At 36.7% G+C, this 24,748-nt stretch overlaps 1 protein-coding gene across 1 annotated transcript in view; it reads right to left on the bottom strand.

Annotated features, from left to right (window-relative positions):
• Positions 1 to 24,748, bottom strand: part of LOC123528810 (cAMP-dependent protein kinase type II regulatory subunit-like) — a 125,403-nt gene that overhangs the window by 23,505 nt on the left and 77,150 nt on the right. The window contains exons 7-10 of the mRNA XM_045308817.2: positions 15,206 to 15,347; positions 10,612 to 10,713; positions 6,869 to 6,943; positions 5,628 to 5,693 (exon numbers count right to left, since the gene is read on the bottom strand). Of these exons, the coding sequence (XP_045164752.1) occupies positions 5,628 to 5,693; positions 6,869 to 6,943; positions 10,612 to 10,713; positions 15,206 to 15,347 (385 nt within the window). The remainder of the gene's footprint in view (positions 1 to 5,627; positions 5,694 to 6,868; positions 6,944 to 10,611; positions 10,714 to 15,205; positions 15,348 to 24,748) is intronic.

Here is a 24,748-nt window from a genome sequence, read left to right as displayed (position 1 = left end):
TGCAAGTTTAGTTAAAATCAAATCAAAAATGAAGCTGATATTTTGCAGGTCAAAATAGCTAATTTTGGCCCTTTCAGGGGCCATAACTCTGGAACCCATTATGGGACATGGCCGGTTCAAGAAATGAATCGAGATCTTATATTGACATAAGTTTTGTGCAAGTTTGATTAAATTCAAATCATAAATGAAGCTGCTATTGTGCAGACAAGGTCAAAATAGCTAATTCTGACCCTTTCAGGGGCCATCACTCTGGAACCAATAATGGAATCTGGCCAGTTCAAGAAAGGAACCAAGATCTTACGGTGATACAAGTTGTGTGCAAGTTTGGTTAAAATAAAATCATCAATGAAGCTGCTATTGTGCAGACATGGTCAAAATAGTTTATTTTGGCCCTTTCAGGGGCCATAACTCTAGAATCCATAAAGGAATCTGGCCAGTTCAAGAAAGGAACCACGATCTTATGGTGATACATGTTGTGTGCAAGTTTGGTAAAAATCAAATTATAAATAAAGCTGCTATTGTGCAGACAAGGTCAAAATAGCTAATTTTGGCCCTTTCAGGGGCCATAACTCTGGAACTCATAATGGGATCTGGCAAGTTCAAGAAAGGAATCAAGACCTTATGGTGATACATGTTGTGTGCAAGTTTGGTTAAAATAAAATCATAACTGAAACCACTATCGTGCAGACAAGAAATTACTGACGGACTGACAGACAGACGACGGACGAAGGGTGATCACAAAAGCTCACCTTGTCACTATGTGACAGGTGAGCTAAAAAGTTACAGGTTAAAAACCTCATTTTCTGTCCGGGTTTATCATCAGTACCAGTAGCCTTTATAAATATTTAGATCTGGAGTAATTCCATGATAACATAAACTTATAGACAAAACATTTTGTTTTATTTCTTGTTAATATTTAACTTTTTGAAATGTCAAGATAACAGCCTAATTGTAAAGAAAACCTCCAAACCTTATAAAAATACACTGAAGCCCTTAACTTCATTCCAGACTTTTTCCTTACATTATTACAGAAACAGTGATGGACCAAAACTGATTACAATAAAAGTCTAATGAAAAACAATTCTTCCAAAGGCACTAATACTGTACCGACAAGCTTACAGAATGTAATAATACAAAAAGGTTTCTAGACTAAAAGATTTGTGAACATTACCGCTGTGTCAGACATATTTTCTATTTCAATCACGTACAGACACAGTTTATACCCCACAGAAATCCTACAGGAATAGTATCACAGTGATCCCGATTATCTACACTTTTCTAGTTTAGTTATCTCTTGTCATATCTCAAAGAGATCCTGGCTTTGAGATCACAGCAATTTCTAACGATCTGCTATTTCATGCCCCTTGTCTGTAACACAGTTTTTTCATTAATTTAAACTAAATAGTTGATCAGCATACTTTTTAAAGAAATCTAAGTGTGGTAATTGGAAACACAGCGTTGTTTTTTTTTTGCGACTTCTTTGGCCGAAAGCTGGCCCTAGTCTCCTTCCAGGAAGTATGTTTCTCACCTATTTTTGGCAAATATCCTCTCCAAATATATATTTTTTTATTTTGAATATTCAAACCAAAACTGTTTATGTGCATGTCAACCACTTTAAAACACAAGGCAATGTGCTTTGAAGTTTAACATAAAGACATTTACCTCTGAAGAGAAACATATTTATGGAAATTATTATTTTAATTTGGTAGGATTTTTCCCCCTATTTTAGTCATTTTGATGGGATTTTCAGGGTATTTTTACTGTAGGGTCTATCTGAATTAAGTTCATTACTATCATTATATTGAAAAACAAGAGGACCATGATGGTCCTGAATCGCTCACCTGTCCCTACATGAACCGAGTATGACGTCGTTTTTTCTATTATTTGACATAGTGACCTAGTTTTTGAGTTCATGTGACCTAGTTCTAAACTTGACCTAGATATCATCAAGATAAAAATTCTGACCAATTTTCATGAAGATCCATTGAAAAATACGGCCTCTAGAGAGGTCACAAGGTTTTGCTATTATTTTACATAATGACCTAGTTTTTAAAGGCATGTGACCCAGTTTTGTACTTGACCTAGATATCATCAAGGTGAACATTCTCACCAATTTTCATGAAGATCTCATGAAAAATATGGCCTCCAGAGAGGTCACAAGGTTTTTCTATTTTTAAACCTACTGACCTCGTTTTCAACCGCACGCGACCCAGTTTTGAAATTGATCTAGATATCATCAAGGTGAACATTCTCACCAATTTTCATGACGATCCATTGAAAAATATGGCCTCTAGAGAGGTCAAAAGGTTTTTCTATATTTAGACCTAGTGACCTAGTTTTTGACTGCAGTTGACCCTGTTTCAAATCTGACCTAGATATCATCAAGATGAACATTCAGACCAACTTTCATACAGATCCCATGAAAAATATGGCCTCTAGAGTGGTCACAAGGTTTTTATATTATTTGACCTACTGACCTAGTTTTTGACCGCATGTGACCCAGTTTCAATCCTGACCTAGATATTATCAAAATGAACATTCTGACCAACTTTCATGCAGATCCCATGAAAAATATGACCTCTAGAGAGGTCACAAGGATTTTCTATTATTTGACCTACTGACCTAGTTTTGGACCAGACGTGCCCCAGTTTCGAACTTGACCTAGATGTCATCAATATGAACATTCTGACCAATTTTCATGCAGATCCCATGAAAAATATGACCTCTAGAGAGGTCACAAGGATTTTCTATTATTTGACCTACTGTTTTTGACCACAGTTGACCCAGTTTTGAACTTGACCTAGATATCATCAAGATGAACATTCTAATCAATTTTCATGCAGATCCCATGAAAAATACGGCCTCTACAGAGGTCACAAGGTTTTTCTATTATTTGACTTACTGACCTAATTTTAGATCTGACGTGACCCAGTTTCGAACTTGACCTAGATATCATCAAGATGAACATTCTGACCAATTTTCATGTAGATCCCATGAAAAATATGACCTCTAGAGAGGTCACAAGGATTTTCTAGTTTTAGACCTACTGACCTAGTTTTTGACCGCACGTGACCCAGTTTCGAATTTGACCTAGATATCATCAAGGTGAACATTCTGACCAACTTTCATGAAGATCCCATGAAAAATGTGACCTCTAGAGTGGTCACAAGCAAAAGTTTACGCACGCACGCACGGACGACGGACAACGGACGCTGCACGATCACAAAAGCTCACCTTGTCACTTTGTGACAGGTGAGCTAAAAACAATAAACAAATAACAAATAATCCCTAATATAAACTACATCTTTAAAATTCTTTGATTTCAAAAATAAAGACGCATTTTCGACGTAAATGTAATGAAATAAAGAACTAAAAGTCTGCACTAATTTAAGTATACTACAAGAAAGTAAACCTCATGCACAGCTTTAAAAAAATCTATTATTTGAAATGAACAAAACTGCATAAAAAGAAATATATTCAGCTGACAAAATCTTCCTTTTTTTTTTACTTAATTATTTGACTAAGGTGAGCAAAAACAGACTTTGCTCATCTGACAGACACAAATGGAAAAGGCGGACTAGTGTGTGGAGCATTATATGCCAAAAGTAATGTCTTAGAATCAAAGGTCAAAGCATTCTGAAGGGACTGAATGGAAACTAATTTGGACACGGATGGATGGATGAACAGCAAAATCACTTAAAATAACTGTAAAAATGACCTTGTACTAAAAACCCTCAATAATAAGAGGGGTTCATGGTGAATTTTCAATTTTAAATTATGGTCACTATGATCATAACCACATTTCGTGAACAAGGGACCCGAGAACCACTGACCTCAAAATCAGTAGGGGTCATTCACTGTCCTTGCACTGTGCCTGCCAAGTTTGAGGATTGTAGATGAAGTAATTCTCAAAATATTAAGCTGAAAATGTTTTTGTACTAACAGGCTCCTATGACCTTGGCATATGACCCATCAGCCCCAACAGGCTTCATCTACTGCCTACTGAAAATATGCACACAAAGTTTGGAAGTCACAGGTCAAATTGCTCTAAAATATTGAGAGGAAACTGTTTTTGATGACCCTGATCTTTGACCCACTTATTCGCAAGTCAACAGGGGGGCCATGCATTGTCCAAAGATAATATGCCTGCTAAGTTTGAGCATCTCAGGTCAAAGGGTTCTCGACATACAGAGCAGAAATGGTTTCTGTACTAACAGTCACTGTGACACTGACTGTAGACTTTAAAATCAATAGGGATCATGCGATGCCCATTAGCAATGCTTATATCAAGCTTGAGGATCATAGATCAAAGGATTCTTAAGTTACTGAATAGAAACAATTTTTGAACTATTAAACAGTCGCTGTGACCTTAAATGTCACCCAACTCATCTCATAATCAATAGGGGTCATTCTATGCCCGTGAGCATAGGTCAAAGCATTCTGTACTATGTTGAAACAAAATTGTTAACAGATGTACAGAAGACCAGCACAATCACATAATACATCCTTTGGGTGTCCAAAAATTTATAGCTTAATGAACAAACAAGGTAATATAAACAAGAGCTGTCACTAATGGTGACAAATGCCCCCGCAGCACCTTGACCTTTGACCTGGTGACCCCAAAGTCAGTAGGGGTGGTGTACTCAATAAGTACTATCAGCATGTGAAGTTTGAAGGTCCTGGGTGAAGTGGTTCGCATGTAGAGTGCCTTCATGCAAAAAGTTAACGTTGGTCCCTGTGACCTTGACCTTTGACCTGGTGACCACAAAGTCAGTAGGGTTGGTGTACTCATAAAGTACTATCAGCATGTAAAGTTTGAAGGTCCTGGGTGAAGTGGTTCGCGAGTAAAGTGCCTTCAAGCAAAAAGTTAACATTGGCCCCTGTGACCTTGACCTTTGACCTGGTGACCCCAAAGTCAGTAGGAGTGGTGTACTCAATAAGTACTATCAGCATGTGAAGTTTGAAGGTCCTGGGTGCAGTGGTTCGCGAGTAAAGTGCCTTCATGCAAAAAGTTAACGTTGGTCCCTGTAACCTTGACCTTTGACCTGGTGACCCCAAAGTCAGTTGGGGTTGTGTACTCAATAAGTACTATCAGCATGTGAAGTTTGAAGGTCCTGGGTGCAGTGGTTCGCGAGTAAAGTGCCTTAATGCAAAAAGTTAACGTTGGACCCTGTGACCTTGACCTTTGACCCCAAAGTCAGTAGGGGTCGTTTACTCAATGAGTACTATCAGCATGTGAAGTTTGAAGGTCCTGGGTGCAGTGGTTCGCAAGTAAACGGCCTTTATGCAAAAAGTTAACGTTGGCCCCTGTGACCTTGACCTGGTGACCCGAAAGTCAGTAGGGGTGGTATACTCAATAAGTACTATCAGCATGTGAAGTTTGAAGGTCCTGGGTGCAGTGGTTGGCGAGTAAAGTGCCTTCATGCAAAAAGTTAACGTTGTGACGAACGAACTAACTAACTAATGAACGAACGGACGGACAGTTGAAAACTAATATGCCTCCCTTCGGGGGCATAAAAACAAATTTCTAAATAAGGGCAAGTGTTAATTAAAATTAACTATCAAAATACCAATTATCATGCTTTCATAAAACATTCCAACAATAGAACATCAAGTGAAATATTTACCATATTTTTCACTGTGACTCTGGCTTCTCCATCCTCAATGAAATACATACAGTCAGCACTGTCACCCTACAATGAATGAAATACATACATATCAGCACTGTCACCCTACAAAGCAGGAAATACATACAATCAACACTGTTGCCCTACAATAAAGTTTATAACATCGGTAGTGTCTCCTTATAATGAATGAAATACAATCGGCACAGTTGTCCTATAAAGATGAGCAATGTCACCCTGTAATGAATGAAATATATACAATCAACACTGTCTTTCTACAAAACCATTACTGTAACTGACTGAATTCAGGCATCTGCGACCTTGACCTTCGGTGTATTGGCCAAAAAGAAAATATCCTTTGACTAAAACCTATGTGCCAATGAAGTTTGAAGGTACTATGTCAAATGGATTTCAAGCCATTGATCAGAAACAATTCTCAATGTTCAGACCTGTGACCTTGACTTCTGACTTACTTCATCCCTAAAGCAATATGGGAAATCTAATTCTTGTAATAATGAGATCATTTCTTGTTATTATGAGATCTTTTCTTGTAATTACATGATAATTTCCTAGTAATTATGAGATCCTTTCTAAATCTTGAGATTTCTTATAATTTAAAGAGAAAGTTCTTATAATAACAAGATAATACATTCAATTAATATTTTTCATTTGACACAATTCCGTTTTTTTTCATGTTTTGGATCTCTGGTAACCCAGTTTTAAACTTGATTTCAAAGAGAGAAACAGCATGACAAAGATTAATGATAATTACACAGAAAATGCTGATTCTAAAACAACCAAGTGAACTAGTTGCTAGTTTTTGATCACCAGTGACCCAGTTTTGAACTTGTTCAATACTATACTGAGGGAAATGTTCATACAAAGTTTCATTAAGAATGGACAGAAATTGCAACCTCTTTAACTGTTGTCCTTTTTGTACTTAGGTGCGCTAGAAGCTATTTAATGAGTTTTAAAACTTTTATGCCATTAGCAAGAACATCAGCTGCTCTTATGAAACTTGGTTAAACAGACTGGAAAAAAATTCTTATCATTCTATCTACATTAGAGGGAACTTGAAAACCAGTCTAATAATGGAACCTTTCCATTGGTCAAATTTCAAATTGTGTTGAGAAATAACCAATCAATGTTTGCGTTTTGAAACTGGACTCCATACACAATATCATTACACTGGGGTCAGATTTCGAGACGCCCTTTTCAAACTTCATGACTATATCAAATCTTACCTGTTTTATTATAACACTATTATCTTCATAGGTCTTTGAAAATAATGCATCAGCAATATTCATTCTTTCATATGGCTGAAAAAAAAAAGAAATATGTGTGCTTAAACATTCTAAACAAGAGCTGCCAAAAGAGGCAACGGGCTTGACTATTTCTATGCTGGTTAATGAAATATGGCATTTCTGAGGAAATTAGAGCTTTACTTGAGTGATTAACACCCTGGCAATACTTCTTTGTCAGAGGAAACAATATATTACATGTGTGAAATGATGGAATAGCTGCTTCACACCATAAATCTCTGAAAATAATACATCACCCACATGTACACTTCATACATGATGTGGTTGATGATGTGGAACATCTTTCTTAAGTTTGAATCAAAGCACTAATGACTATCACTCTTTCTCTGTTATTACTGAATGAATTTAAGTTAAGATAGTTATTAAGATTTTTCTTTTCCACTGCCATGACAACCAGAGTTCCGCATTGTAATGACATTCTTTAAGAACCACCAATGTCAAGCTTTATCAACTTCCAAGAAATAGTTTCGGAGGAGATGTCATTAAAAGTATGACAGACAGACAGACAGACAGACGGATGAACAGAGATAACAATATCTCACCCCTCTGGTGAGCTAAAAAAAAAGCCTATACTAGAAAATGCTTTTGTAAAAAAGCGCATGTCTCCCCCAATGCAAAGTCCTATAGTCAAGAAGTCAATAGGGGTCAGGAGCGAAAGTTGAAGAGACAATGTTGGTTGGCTGCAATAGGGATCATCTACTTGGCATGTCCAGTCATCCCGCTAAATTTCAACACTCTTCGCTTAGTGGTTCTCAAGTCACTGTTCAGGCTCCTGTGACCTTGACCTTTCATCAAGTGACCTCAAAATAAATAGGGGTCATCTACTCTGCATGTCCAATCATCCTATTAAGTTTCAACATTGTAGGTCAAGTGGTTCTCAAGTTATTTCCAAAAAATGATTTTACATGAACAGGCCACTGTGACCTTGACCTTTAATGGAGTGACCCCAAAATCAATAGGGGTCATCTACTTTGCATGTTCAATCATCCTATGAAGTTTCAACATTCTGGGTCAAGTGGTTCTCTAGTTACTGATCGGAACTGGTTTTCCATGTTCAGGCCCCTGTGACCTTGACCTTTGATGAAGTGACCCCAAAATCAATAGGGGTCATCTACTCTTCATGACCAATCATCCTATGAAGTTTCAACATTCTGGGTCGAGAGGTTCTCTAGTTATTGATCGGAAATGGTTTTCCATGTTCAGGCCCCTGTGGCCTTGACCTTTAACAGAGTGACCCTAAAATCGTTAGGGGTCATTTACTCTGCATGACCAATCATCCTATGAAGTTTCAACATTCTGGGTCAAGTGGTTCTCTAGTTATTGATCGGAAATGGTTTTCCATGTTCAGGCCCCTGTGACCTTGACCTTTGATGGAGTGACCCTAAAATCGATAGGGGTCATCTACTCTTCATGACCAATCATCCTATGAAGTTTCAACTTTCTGGGTCAAGTGGTTCTCTAGTTATTGATCGGAAATGGTTTTCAATGTTCAGGCCCCTGTGACCTTGACCTTTGACGGAGTGATTCCAAAATCAATTGGGGTCATTTACTGTTCATGACCAATCATCCTATGAAGTTTCAACATTCTGGGTCAAGTGGTTCTCTAGTTATTGATCGGAAATGGTTTTCAATGTTCAGCCCCCTGTGACCTTGACCTTTGACGGAGTGACCCCAAAATCAATAGGGGTCGTCTACTCTTCATGGCCAATCATCCTATGAAGTTTCAACATTCTGGGTTAAGTGGTTCTCTAGTTATTGATCGGAAATGGTTTTCAATGTTCAGGCCCCTGTGACCTTGACCTTTGATGGAGTGACCCCAAAAACAATAAGGATCGTCTACTCCAGCAGCCCTACAACCCTATGAAGTTTGAAGGTTCTAGGTCAAATGGTTCTCCAGTTATTGCTTGGAAATGAAGTGTGACGTACGAATGGACAGACGGAAGGACGGACGGACGGACAGGGCAAAAACAATATGTCTCCTGGGGGAGACATAATTATGACCAAAAAAAATAAAATGTGAGGTTTTGTCCAACTGACTTATTTGATAATAATAAACAAATGTATAAAATGTGAAGGCTATAGCTGCCACAGTTTTCAAAAAAAGTGGATCTAAACAAAAATGTTTAACCAAAGCAAACACCCATCACAGAATGACGCCAATCCCTAATCACTGTTTATTTCATCAGACAAACTAGAAAGTCAACAAAGCATCAGACCTTTCAAAAGATAACAAAAGCCAGACAGTAAACGAGTTAAAATGGAAAAATGGATCAAGGAGTTTATATTTTCTATGAAATACAGCTGAATTACAGATCAGAACATTAAGCAGCCAGACAATATGATCTAAAGATATACCAACAATCAGAACAGTCACTCATTCATTATGATATAAGTAATATGGTAATACTACAATAAAACAGAAATCTTGTCTATACATTTTTCTCCTTTCTCGTTCTTTACAATTTCAAAACAAAATAACTGAAAGCTGCCTCATACAATGTCTGCTTCAAGTAATTTTTCAAATACATTACAATATATATTGTATCATTCATTTCTCCTACAACCTTCGTTTTTCCTTTAAAAGCCTGATGTTTTAGACATTATTGCAGACAAAATAAGTATCGAGAAGTATCACAGTTTTTGCTTTGTTCAAAACTGGTGGTAGTTACCATCTATAGAATCAGGTTTTATTTTAACAACCAACACTAATTTAACTGAAATTCTTGTCATCACTGAAAGGGCATTAAATTCTTTGTCCTAATTTTGTCTCCAGAATGGTTAAATTGCTTGCAGAACCATTAATGCTACAAATAATTGGAAATAATTCTCATTGCGAGACAAAATCAATAGATATTTTATCATCATTCACCCATTGTTAAGACAGAAATTTTTTACTCTCAGTTTCTGCTGTGGGGTAAGTTTATGATCTTTCGAGTTTTTTCACTTGGTCGATAGGGAAGGTAGCATTTAAGGGGAGGGTAAGTTGTGAGAACTTGACCAAAACAACAACATATGAAATATGTCAAAGTTCTGTGAAATTTATTTCTATAATCTGAAGCAAGATAAGCTGACTTTCTAATATCTGAACATGTACAGAGACAATGTTTCATTCAGTAAACAGTCTTAAAAACTTCCAAACCTTACACGTTTTTGTTTCATGAGTGGACATCATGATGATTTAAGGAAGGGAAGAAAAAATCTTAATTTGTGCATACAATCTATTATCATTTTAATATTTTTATTTGTTGCATTTAACATCGCACCGACACAATTATAGATCATATGGCGACTTTCCAGTTTAAATGGTAGAGGAAGACCCCAGGTGCCCCTCTGTGCATTAATTCATCACAAGCGGGCACCTGGGTAGAACCACCAACCTTAGGACGGCTTCCTCACATGAAGAATTCACCGCCCTGAGTGAGGCCCGAACCCGTATCGATGAGGGGCAAATGTTTTGAAGTCAGTGACCTTAACCACTCAAACACGGAGACCCCCCAATCTACAATTAGGTAACCTATGTATCCACAGAGTGCCTGTGTCTAAAACATATATGCCAAACAAATCCAATTTTTCCTCCAAGAGTAAAGAGCAAGCAAAAAAAAAATTTTAATCAAGGGAAGTAACAAACCATACCAGAAAAGACTCTCTTGATGTGTCTATCTTACCTCTAAAGTTTTCAGCATGGGTACATTTTCCAGCAGTGATTCATAAACCTTTCTTTTTTCATAAGCATTTTTCAGCACTATTCTTCTAAATGTTAATCTATCCTGAAATAAGACAAATAAAACTAGACAAGAGGGCCATGATGGCCCTATATCGCTCACTTGAGTAGAGTTGCTTGCTTGAACAAATTTCTTAGCTAAAGCTTTAAGATCTAGGCCTTCTGGTTTATTTTTAGCAAATTTATGAAGATTTCAATCAAGAAACCCTGGGGCTGGTTCAATTTGATCCTGGGGGGTCAAGATTTGAACAAATTTTGTAGAGGTCCACTAGGCAATGCTACATGTCAAATATCTAAGCTCTAGGCCTTCTGGGTTTTTTTTTTTTGAAAATTTTGAAGATTTTTCTATGTACAATCAAGTAACCCCATGGGGCAGAGCCAATTTGACCCCGGGGGTCATGATTTGAAAAATTTTTGTAGAAGTCTAATAGGCAATGCTACATGTCAAATATCTTAGATCTAGGCATTCTGGTTTATTTTTAGAACATTTTTGAAGATTTTCATATGTAAAATCAAGTGACCCCTGGGGCGGGGTCAAATTTGACCCCGGGGTCATGATTTGAATAAATGATGTAGAGGTCCACTAGGCCATGCTACATGTGAAATATCTAAGCTCTAGGCCTTCTGGTTTATTTTAAGAAAAGTTTTGAATTTTCATATGTAAAATCAAGTGACCCCTAGGGCGGGGTCAATTTTGACCCTGGGGTCATGATCTGAACAACTTTAGTAGAGGTCCACTAGGCAATGCTACATGTCAAATATCTAAGCTCTAGGGCTTCTGGGTTTTGAGAAGATTTTTTAAGATTTTCCTATGTAAAATCAAGTGACCCCGGCAGCGGGGCCAATTTTGATCCCGAGGGTCATGATTTAAATAAATTTTGTGGAGGTCCACTAGGCAATGCTACATGTGAAATATCTAAGCTCTAGGCCTTCTGGTTTATTTTTAGAAATTTTTTTGAAGATTTTCGTAATTATATATAATCAAGTGACCCCTGGGGCGGGGTTAATATTGACCCCGGGGTCATGATTTGAACAACTTTAGTAGAGGCCCACTAGGCAAGGCTACATGTCAAATATCTTAGCTCCAGGGCTTACGCTTTTTAAGAAGCAGATTTTTAAGATTTTCCTATGTACAATCAAATAACCCCTGGGGTGGGGTCAATTTTGACCCCGGGGTCATGATTTGAACAAAATTGGTAGAGGTCCACTAGGCAATGCTTCACACAATATATCTAAGCTCTAGGGCTTCTGGTTTTTGAGAAGAAGATTTTTTAAGATTTTTCCTATGTAAAATCAAGTGACCCCTGGGGCGGGGTCAATTTTGACCCCTGGGGTCATGATTTAAACAAACTTTGTAGAGGTCCACTAGGCAATGCTACATGTGAAATATCTAAGCTCTAGGCCGTCTGGTTTATTTTTAGAAATTTTTTGAAGATTTTCATATGTAAAATCAAGTGACCCCTGGGGTGGGGTCAATTTTGACCCGGAGGTCATGATTTGAACAACTTTAGTAGAGGTCCACTAGGCAATGCTACAAGTCAAATATCTAAGCTCTAGGGCTTCTGCTTTTTGAGAATAAGATTTTTGAAGATTTTCCTATGTAAAATCAAGTGACCCCTGGGGCGGGGTCAATTTTGACCCCAGGGTCATGATTTGAATAAACTTGGTAGAGGTCCACTACGCAATGCTTCACACCAAATATCTAAGCTCTAGGGCTTCTGGTTTTTGAGAAGAAGATTTATAAAGTTTTTCCTTTCGGTTGCCATGGCAACCAGAGTTCTCCATGGAATTTAATTCTTTGAACAATTTTGAAAGGGGGGCACCCAAGGATCATTCCTGTGAAGTTTGGTGTAATTCTGCCCAGTGGTTTTCAAGAAGAAGATTTTTTTACAAATTGTTGACGCATGACGCATGACGGACATCAAGCAGTCACAATAGCTCACCTTGTCACTTCGTGACAGGTGAGCTAAAAATGCTTTTGTAGAAAAGCGCATGTCTCCCCCAATGCATAGTCATATAGGCAAGAAGTCAATAGGGGACAGGAACAAAAGTCAAAGAGACACTGATGGTTGGCTGCAATAGGAATCATCTACTTGGCATGTCCAATCATCCCACTAAGTTTCAACATTCTGGGTCTAGTGGTTCTCAAGTTATGAATTGGAAACGGTTTTCCATGTTCAATCCCCTGTGACCTTGACCTTTGATGAAGTGACCCCAAAATCAGTAGGGGTCATCTACTTAGCATGTCCAATCATCCTATTAAGTTTCAACATTCTGGGTGAAGTGGTTCTCAAGTTGATTGAAAAGAGTTTTCTATGTTCAACCCCCTGTGTCCTTGACCTTTGTTGGAGTGACCCTAAAAACAAAACGGGTCACCTACTCTGTAAGTCCTATCACCCTATGAAATTTGAAAGTACTAGGTCAAATAGTTCTCAAGATATTGACTGGAAATGGATTTCCATGTTCTGTCCACTGCGACCTTGACCTTTAATAGTGACCCCAAAATCAATAGGGATCATCTACTTTGCATGTCCAAGCATCCTATGAAGTTTCAACATTCTGGGTCAAGTGGTTCTCAAGTTACTGACCGGAAATGGTTTTGCATGTTCAGGCCCCTGTGACCTTGACCTTAATTAGAGTGACCCCAAAATCAATAGGAGTCATCTACTCTACATGATCAATCATCCTATGAAATTTCAACATTCTGGGTCAAGAGGTTCTCAAGTTACTGATCGGAAATGGTTTTGCATGTTCAGGCCCCTGTGACCTTGACCTTTGGAGTGACCCCAAAAACAATGAGGGTCGTCTACTCCATAAGCTCTTCCATCCTATGAAGTTTGAAGGTTCTAGGTAAAATGATTCTCCAGTTATTGATCGTAAATGAAGTGTGACGGACGGACAGGGCAAAAACAATATGTCTCCCCCAGTGGGGGGAGACATAATGACTTCTAATATGGTGAAAATTCAAGCAAATACTGGTGTAAAACAATATTAAGAAAAAAACTTTCAAATCAATGAAAAGAGCTGTTTGCAAACATGTATGCCCCTCCATGATGGCTTGTCCCATTTTCAGTTTCGTGATCACTATGACCTTGACCTTTGACCTACTAACTGCAAAAACGACTCGGATTATTAACATCATGAACTCAGTCATGCTAACTGTGAAGCCAAGTGAATTATTTGAGCCATGCAATATTAAAATTATTTGAATGAAAAACAAACCTCTGACATTTTACATAAATGTGTGACCTTGACCTTTGAACTAGGAGTCAGTCTTTTGTACATGACACATTGTTTTGTTATTTCTGCCAAGTGCCACTGAAATTCTTTGATGGATGGCAAATATGGTCAAGGCACAAAACAGACCTTGTTTATTCCAAGTGTTTTATATTGATTTGGGTTTTACGGCGCACCAACAGTTTATTCCAAGTGATACTTTATCTTTGAGATAGAGGTCTGTATGTTGTGCAAGACACATAATTTTGTTATGAGGAACATTTTGTACCCAGTAATACCAAAATCTGTTGATTGACCTTGGACATTCAAGTGTTAAAGGGGTCTGGTCTTTGTGCCATACATGTCATACTAAAATTCAGAAGGTGTGTGCCAAGTAGTATTAAGTTCCTAGATGGATGGCAGAGTTATGGATCAGACATGAAAATGTGAAAATACTGGCAGAATGACAGAATGACTGGTGGAAAAGCACAATCAATCAATCATACAGATCCCAACCTATCTAAGTACATGTATTGGCAGGGAACTCTGCAAGACTTTGTAAAAAAAAAAACTTAACAGGATCATTTAAACTACATCTGAATGAAACTTGCCAAATCTACTTGCAAGATGATGCTGTGTGATGCAATTGTTGAAACACGATGTACATACAGGCAAAAGCTGACTACAAAGCTCAGTCAAGTCTTTAACTAAGGTGAGCTTAAAATTGTGGTTTATGAAGAAAGCTACACAGTGCAAGTGGCATGTGTTCATTTATTTTTCATGAACCATCCTCTAACAAAATGCTCACGCCACAGAATTATTCCCAATTTCTTGACACACACAGCTTTTCACAAATAGATCTGCTGTTGAATTACCCAGTTCAGACTAATTAGTAAATTTCACCGAACAAATTAGTAGAGTGCATTGTAATTAAACAAGATTCTTTTGTGGTGTGTTTCTCAGAATATCACTTTTAGTTCTCAGACTGACTGTTGCAAATGGCAGACCTGTCTCTTCAGTATTTCCGTAGAAGGGAAGAAATAAAACTTCTTTTCGCTTCTACACTGCTAGTAGAGAAAGTTCTTACAATTTATTTTAGCTATATACTTGATTACTCCTAGCTAGACTTACAGGCAGAACTCACAGGTTGAGATTTCATTTAGGTATTCTTCATTCTAAACATATCTTCCATACTAAAATGTGGAACAATGCAAGTTTAACCAGATTTACAAACTTATTAATGAAAGTATACTTATTGTTAGCATTATTTTCTGTAAAAATGTTTACAATGTAGGATGAGAAACATACAGAAAATTACATACCATAGCCCATATTGAACCTTCACTGGTAGCGACTATTGTAGCTGCCCTAGGCATATTGTACATGAGTGCTAATTCACCAAAACTTCCAGAACTGTCATATTTACCAACTTGTTTGTTGTCTACAAATATGTCATATGTACCACTGAAAGAATATAAAGAAAAGATATGAGAGACCTGATTCAAATTAAAGTGTTCGTACTACATTTCTAAAAAAAAAAAATATCACAACACAGTATCACAATAAGGAATGTGAAAGAAAGATAGATTTCTTGGACACTGAGAGGTATACACCAGTCTTGCTTCTGCTAACAGCTTTCAGAGATGTACAATGCATCTACAAGAACAGCAATTCAAGGTTTAAACAGAGAACTATCATAACTTGTTTTTCAAAGGAATATAAGACTTAAATTTCATATCTGAAAATAAGAAAAATTTCTAAATAAAGTTTATGTAAAACATAAAATTAACGTGTTTATGTGTATAATCAGTACCTTGCATTAGGTTTAAAACAGTACACACTGTATACACATATAACTAAACTTAGTATAAATGTGTACTACACTAAAAAAAAAAAAACATATATAAAATTCATATATTTAGTAAAATAAGGATTTTCTAGGTCTGAAGTAAAATATATAAAGATAGAACATTTTAGTGAAAGAAGTAATGGGAAGTATTAATACCAAAATACAGGTCTTCATAGTTGCAGCTGTATCCTTTACCACTAACATAATAACAAGAGCTGTCCGTAAGACAGCCAAGCTCGACTATTCGAAATATTGTCACAGAAGCAGGAAATTATTACCCAAAATGTTAAATATCAAAAGAGTTTTAAGTTCGAAAGGGGACATAATTTGACCAAAATACATATCAGAGTTATGGGACTTGGTGCTATCAACTAGTTTTATAACTCCGAAGAAACGTTAAGTTTCAATTCAATATCTGCATTAGTTTTGGGGACAGTAACTTGCATGTAAAACTTTAACCAGAATTTTCTAAGTCCAAAAAGGGGGCATAATTTGCTCAAAATACATGTTAAGAGTTATGGAACTTGACCCAGTGAGGTTGGTAATTGACCTAGAAAAAGCATAAGTAAGTTTCAAAGCTATATGCCTTTTGGTAATAGCTGTAGGTACTTGCACGCAAAACTTTAACCAGGATTTTCTAAGTCCAAAAGGGGGCATAATTTGCCCAAAATACATGTCAGAGTTATAGGACTTGGTGCTATCAACTAGTTTTATAACCCCGAAGACACACGTGAAGTTTCAATTTAATATCTGTAGTAGTTTTGGAGATAGTTACTTGCATGTAAAACTTTAACCAGGAATTTCTAAGTCCAAAAGGGGGCATAATTTGGCCAAAATACATGTCAGAGTTAAGGGACTTGACCCAGTGAGATAGGTAATTGATCTAGAAAAAGAAAAAATAGTTTCAAATCTATATGCCTTTTAGTAATAGCTGTATGTACTTGCACGCAAAACTTTAACCAGAATTTTCTAAGTCAAAAAGGGGGCATAATTTGGCCAAAATAAAGGTCAGAGTTATGGGACTTGACCCAGTGAGGTAGGTAATTGATCTAGAAAAAGAATAAATAAGTTTTAAATCTATATGTCTTTTAGTAATAGCTGTATGTACTTGCACGCAAAACTTTAACCAGAATTTTCTAAGTCCAAAAGGGGGCATAATTTGGCCAAAATGAAGGTCAGAGTTATGGGACTTGGTGCTATCAACTAGTTTTATAACCCCGAAGACCCATGTGAAGTTTCAATTCAATATCTGCATTAGTTTTGGAGATAGTAACTTGCATGTAAAACTTTAACCAGAATTTTCTAAGTCGGGGCCAAAAAGGTGGTGACAGGGGATGTAAATTGTTGGCCCAAAATTAACAAATTTGTCCAAGGGTATTGATGAGGCATTGACCTTTGACAAACCCCGATGAAGGTAAGTGTAAATTAGATCTAGTCAAACAAAGAATAATAATTATTACTGTAGTTTGATTAAAAAATATAATTAATCTATATGTCTTTTAGTAATAGCTGTATGTACTTGCACGCAAAACTTTAACCAGAATTTTCTAAGTCCAAAAGGGGGCATAATTTGGCCAAAATGAAGGTCAGAGTTATGGGACTTGGTGCTATCAACTAGTTTTATAACCCCGAAGACACATGTGAAGTTTCAATTCAATATCTGCATTAGTTTTGGAGATAGTAACTTGCATGTAAAACTTTAACCAGAATTTTCTAAGTCCAAAAGGGGGCATAATTTGCTCAAAATACATGTTAGAGTTATGGAACTTGACCCAGTGAGGTTGGTAATTGACCTAGAAAAAGAATAAATAAGTTTCAAAGCTATATGCCTTTAAATGATAGCTGTATGTACTTGCATGCAAAAACTTAACCAAGGTGTGACGCCGACGCCGACGCCAGGGTGAGTAGAATAGCTAGACTATTCTTCGAATAGTCGAGCTAAAAATACTTTAATTTGCATACAGTGGATACTTTCTGAATAATTTATTGCCTTGGCTACTTCAACATGATTATGTTCAGAAGAACAGACTTCTCTAGAATTTCAGAGCACTGTGCACATTCAACCAAAGTATGCGCATGTACCTGTAAATTTAACTGACAGTTTTTACCATATGCTTATTATGTTGGGATAAACTACACAACAAATGCAGCAACCTTTTTGTTCCAAGCTAATTTGAAATTACAATTCTCACTTTCAGAGCTGTGATGATGATCCATTTGAAAAGGGGCTTTCACAGTTCGCAATCAGAGCTTGATAACATAATTTGCTTCTAGGATACTCTCTTAATGTATATCTTATTTGTATATATATCATTCTTTCACAATAAGTTAAGAAGACTGATGTCACATTTACCTGTTATTGTCTTTTCTCAATGAATGAGTCCCTCTGGGAAATATGCCAGAATAAAGTCTCCCTAAACTCATCATTCTGGTAAGATTTACAACTAACACACAACAGATCTCAGATGAAAAATGGATTGTCCTAAAAATGGTTTTATTATGGTAAATAAGTATATGAGGAAACTTGCTCGACTTTTATAAAAAGTAAATGTAAAGTAAGTTAATAAAAAATAAGGAAAAATAAAAAAACTCTTTACAAATGTGCGTTGAATGTTACCTCCAATGATACTGATGATAAGCAAGGTGTTAATCATTCCAGACCCAAGTCAGGTTTCCTCACACAAAACTCATATCCATTCTTTCTTTCTAAAAGGTAGTAAATACTACCTAAAGCAAGTGGGATAAACTCAACTGGGTCAGCATGCAGCAAAGCCAAACTGTTTGAAAGAACTGCTTGAATAAAGCTAAAAATGCAAGTTTGGTGAAGAATGATCAAAAGGTTCATGGGAAGAAGACACTTGAAAGGTTTTTTCTGTTTTTAGATAGCTCTAGCATGCCATGGCCAAAGAAGTATTTCACATGAAGAAGCTTTTCAAATTATTTTTTTTCTATTCTTAGCACTGTTAACAGGGAGGACAAAGAAACAGATCCCTTTGTAAAAACTGAACAGGAAAGTTTGCAAGAATGCTATACAAAGTCAGGTCAAGCAGTTCATGTCAACACTTTTTTTAATTTCCAAACATCTCATCTAGCTATCTGTGAGAAGAAGCTGAATGTTTTTTTTTCTCTATTTTTATGCACTTGCAAGTCCTCAACATACAAAGTAGTGGAAACATTTGAACAAGTTTGAGAATGGCATAGGCAAGGGTGCTATTTAAAGAAAAGCTGCTATGATCTAATTCTAAAATCAAAATCTTGTATTGCAAATAATGGTACTACCTGACAGTCTTCTGTCTCTAACCACATTTGCTATTTCTGTAAATAAATTCCGTAAATACCACCAAACTGACATAGATTTAAAGAAAATACTGTGCAGAGAATTGACAATGTCAGTCACAGGGAACAAATCTATGAGAAAAATGATATACCAGACAAACTATGACGTATTGCAACTGGAAAATTACCAATTAAAGACCAATGTTCATCAGGAAAACTGAAGTATCTGAAATTAGTAAAGCTACTATAACTGTAGATCAACTTTCCTTCAGAATGTGTCTAGAATGTGCCTATCCTAAAATAAATACCGATTCAAATCAAACCTAATTCCTCAAATAAATAAACAGAGCAGTAAATAAGCAAAGCCTTCAAACATCAATCTGGTAAGCCCTGGTAAAACCAAGAACTAATATCAGCCAAAGATGACCTTTTAAAACCATCAAGTTTGAAAATCCACTGACTATTTCTTAGCAAAATTTCACTGTAACAACTACCATCAACTAAAGTTTCAATTTGCAAAAATTTACTAGCAAAGGAATCAATCAGCTTGCACATCAATAACACCAGAAAACCTAATTTAGAAATTTGGCTTCTCCATCTAAGTTTTCATTCAAATATGACTACATCTCAAGAATCTTTAGCAAGACATTCTGTAATCCTATGAACCTGGGATGAAAATGTTTGACTTTGGCCCGAGGTTGGCTCAAAAAATGAAACATGTGTTCTGCACATCTTCTACATGAGTGAAACCATGATTCTAATTTTTATCAATACCTGAGAATGTCTACAAGCAACATAATCCAAAGCTTAAACATAAATTATATTTACCTTCAGTTGTAACCTTGACCTTAGGGTTGGTGATATTGATACATAGATTCTGTATATCATTTTTTGATTTGATGAACATTCAACTAAAGTTTAAACAAGATGTGTTTGTAAAACAAACTTGCCACCTATGATGGCTTCCTGAGATCACTGTGACCTTTGTCCTCTGACCAACTGACTGCAAAACAGTAAGGCTTATCTAATGACCACAGGCAATCATCCTAAGAAGTTTGACGCCTATAAGCCAAAGCATTCTTCAGACATCAATAGGAAACTCATGGTTGACAGATAGACAGACAGGCAGGTTTTAACACAAACACTAGCGTTCTTCAGTTACCGATGGAAACCGATTTCCCGCTCAAGGTTAAAACAATTTGACAAATCTGAAACATCGGGGCCAAGTGGAACTATTTGAAAAACTTAAATGAGGGCCTTACAAGGATGCAACAAACTAAGTTTGGTGAAGGTCTAAAAAGTAGTTGATGAGAAGTTGTTTAAAGGGTTTTCTATTTTAAGCTCTTACTGCCCCTAAAAGGGTACATGAGTGGAATCATTTCAACAAAGCTAAGGCTTAAAAACAGGTTTCCATCTAGTGGGTCCAGATGAAGCTCCATCAAGTGGCTCATATATGAGACTTTGTTTAAGGTAAAAAGCTAACACTGAATGATGGACAATGGACACAGCACCAACCTTCATAGAAATGAGCCTAATCTACTGTGCTGATGATATTATGCAGTATCGTGCATTGAACCATGCTGCAGTTCATACTGACATACAGCAACTGAAATAAAGACCCTTGTATTTTAGCTGTGTGTCATTACACCAATGGTTCAAACCACTTTAATTTGCAGGTTTGGGTAATAAGAGTTCTAGAAAAGTTGAAAAGAGGCCATAATTGGTTTTACATTCAATCAGGAGTAACAAGTAAATTCGATGAATTGGTATCCCCCGCCGAAAGAGTTTGTGGTGAGGAATGGCAAAAAAATATATCCGGCAAAAAGTTAAGGATGTTAATAAGAAGCAAATAATTTCATTAGTCAAAATCAATTTAACAGAAAACAAATGTTTAATAAAAGAGTACATAATAAATGTATGATACTTTGATCCTGACTAAAGAATTTATTTTGAATGGGATATGCTTACTGTAGTAAGCTTAGTTTTTAAAATTAGAGTGGTGGAACCTATGCTCGCGGTATTTTGTACATATATAATCTTTTTAAGAAGCAAGAAAAAATTATTATTTCGATTTGCCTATGCAAAAACATAAAGTTATCCTCCTTTTATCGAAACATATTGTTGATGTGCGTCATCACGTGACTTAGTCGTCTCATAAGCTATCGACACGGCATACGTGAAAAGGTGAAAATTCGCCCTGAAGGGAACCTATGCTGGCGGTATGTAATATCGATTAAACTAAGGACGATAAAAATTTCAGCAGGCTAAAAATGAACAAACAAGCATATGCGAATATAATATTTAGAACATTACTCATTTATTATGTGAAAAACAAAATAAATGGGGATAAAATTTAGTGTGTGCCTCTATGTGTATATTTCCGTTACAGAAATGGAGTCACTATTAGAACAAAGCTTAAAAACGTATAATAATGTTGTTTAAAAACAGAATATTCAAGTATTAAAGATTCAAACAACTACAGTGATTAACTCGCTAATGTTTTCTACACTTCTTTTGTGTGTAGGAAATTTATTCCTCACTACATCTCAAAAAGAACCATTTCGACTTTGTCAAAATACTAAGATCAACATCGATCTTTTCATGGTTCGAAAGGCACTCGTAGTGTAGCCAGGCGTCACATTCATCACATCTTGCTCTTAAATGTATCTTAGATCTGAATGTAATGCATGATTTCTAAAAAAACTAACTTTAGTTGAGTGATTTTGAAATATCTGTGTGACATTTGTGCGACAGATACAGATTGCGTAAAATGTATCGGCTGCTGTATACGTCACGTGAGCGGCACGCGCGGCTATCGCTACGTTTGTTGTAAAGGCATTTCACCACTAGTCGGTGTTGAACATAGCATGATGAAATATTTTTATCAGTGCTTCTGCAGAGAGCATATTTATCGAAATACCACGAGCATAGGAATACCGCGAGCATAGGTTCCACCACTCTAAATACAGTTAATTGAAATGTGAGCTTGAAGTTTAACTGGAACGAAATATTGTCTTTGAGTGGTTTGGCACCAGGTGTTGCTGTTTAACATGTACATTTGAACTTAAAAGAACAGATGCTCTTAAGGTATTGGACCCCTAATAGTAATGTTTAAAAAATGGCATTAATTTTGCTTGGTATATTCTTAAAGTTGACCATGTTTCGCACTGTGTTGCAAATTTTAAACAACTTTTACCGTGCCGTTTTTTGTAAATTTTGTATAATTTATGGAATTTCCTCAATCTCAAGTAGGGACAAATTTCAATGTGATGGCCACTATCTAAAACGCTTGCAGAGAATTCATTACAACATTAATTTTGATAAAAGAAACATCAAACTATTGTTAAACAATCATAAAACACAAAATAAAACTGTAAATATCATTTTTTTTCTAGGGTGCCTCAAGCAAACAGATTTGATAAGACATAATTCTAACTCCAACTTTGAAAAATTAAGGTCGAATCCTGTGGGTCTGTTTTGAATTTTGCTCACTTCATTCAGAAATATCCTTGGGGCAGACGTAAAACCTACCTACATTTCTTCCACAGTATGTAATCTAAAGAATGAAGGCAAAATAGAGAACTTTTACCGCATGTAACTCAGTATTTTTCAAGATGTCTAACTCTACCCCTCCTGATTCAGAGGTAAATTCACTTTGAACTGCAAGGAAACGCTTATAAAATGAATTTTTTTCCAGTTTTGTACAATGCATCCATAATAAGTCTTGAAAGAAGTAAAAATTTACTAGAAAAAAGGAAAACACGGGGAAAAAAATTTGGTCCCACTGGGGCTTGAACCTACGCCCCCCTGAAAATTGCAGTCAAAGTAGGTTTATTGTAGGAACTGAATACTCTTCAAAAAGGAGGTACTCTATTACAGGTGTTGGGATTAACGCTCTTATATGTATGACGTTATTTACCGCCATTGTATGTAAGACATCGTTGACGTCACTTACTATGTACAGTCGAGTCCACTTAATACGAACTCGCTTGATACGAATTTTTTGGATTAAACGAACAAAGTCCGAATTCCCCGGCCGAGTCCTTCTATTTTCTTTGTAAAATTATTTCGGTAATAGCGAACTCGCTTGATACGAATAATCGGTAGATACGAACACATTTTGGAAGTCCCAATAAGCTTAAATATTATACTTTTCCATCTTTTGATACGAATTAATTTTAGAAGTCGGGGCCGTTATAAAATGTGTTGAAAATAATAATATGGTCAAGCTTGTGCCGCTTGGTAATTGAACAATGGAGTAGTTTACACCTATTCACAAACAAATACTCGGTCCTTTGTGTATCATGTCAATATAAAACAAGAGCTTGTCGAACACGAAATGCCCCCCTTGATGCATTTAGTAATTGCACAAGGAACAGAAATTATATGCACACTGTAAATAAGAATATGTAAACCATGTGACCCACAGGGCGGAGCCATATTTGACCCTTGGGGAATAATTTGAATAATCTTAGTAGAGGATCACTAGATGATGTCATATACAAAATATCAAAGCCCTAGGCCCTGTGGTTTTGGACAAGAGGTTTTTCAAAGCTTTTTCCTAATAAGGCTATATAAACCATGTGACCCTAGGGGTGGGCCATATTTGACCCCAGGGAAATAATCTGAACAATCTTGGTAGAGGACCACTAGATTTTGCTACATACCAAATATCAAAGCCCTAGGCCCTATGGTTTTGGACAAGAAGATCAGAAACCATTTAACTGTTCCTGGCCAATGTGACCTTGACCTTTGACCTAATGACCTCAAAATCAATAGGGGTCACCTGCTGGTCATGACCAACCTCCCTATCAACTTTCGTGATCCTAGGCCTAAGCGTTCTTGAGTTATCATCCGGAAACTGTTTTACTGTTCAGGGTCACTGTGATCTTGACCTTTAACATACTGACCTCAAAATCAATAGGGGTCATCTGCTGGTCATGGCCAACCTAACTATCAATTTTCCTGACACTAGGCCCAAGCCTTCTTGAGTTATTGCCTGGAAACCATTTTACTGTTCCTGGTCACTGTGACCTTGACTTTTGACATACTGACCTCAAAATCAATAGGGGTCACCTGCTGGTCATGACCAACCTCCCTATCAACTTTCGTGATCCTAGGCCTAAGCGTTCTTGAGTTATCATCCGGAAACTGTTTTACTGTTCAGGGTCACTGTGACCTTGACCTTTAACATACTGACCTCAAAATCAATAGGGGTCATCTGTTGGTCATGACCAACCTCCCTATCAACTTTCATGATCCTAGGCCCAAGTGTTCTTGAGTTATCATCCGGAAACCGTTTTACTATTCAGGGTCACTGTGACCTTGACCTTTGACATACAGACCTCAAAATCAATAGGGGTCATCTACTGGTGATGACCAACCTCCCTATCAACTTTCATGATCCTAGGCCCAAGCGTTCTTGAGTTATCACCCGGAAACGGATAGGTCTACATTCCGACCGACCGACCGACAGACCGACCGACATCTGCAAAACAATATACCCCTCCTTTTTCAAAGGGGGGCATAATAATTTAATCAATTAACAGGTCAAAATTTAAAGAAGTGTAAATAATTTTAAACACATTATTAACGTTCTAGTGTCGATACAGGTAGGCTATGTCTTCCAAAATATACAAACTTTTATACCTCTTAGAATTTTTGTTATATAGTACAAGCTTCAATGTTGGCGGTGGTTATAATTTGGCGCTCTTGACCTCGAACGCACATTAAAAATTAA

Source organism: Mercenaria mercenaria, chromosome 13 (assembly GCF_021730395.1).
Source record: "Mercenaria mercenaria strain notata chromosome 13, MADL_Memer_1, whole genome shotgun sequence".
Lineage (NCBI taxonomy): Eukaryota > Metazoa > Mollusca > Bivalvia > Venerida > Veneridae > Mercenaria > Mercenaria mercenaria.
The sequence above is the reverse complement of the archived record's forward strand: the minus strand, read 5'-3'. Positions and strand labels throughout refer to the sequence as shown.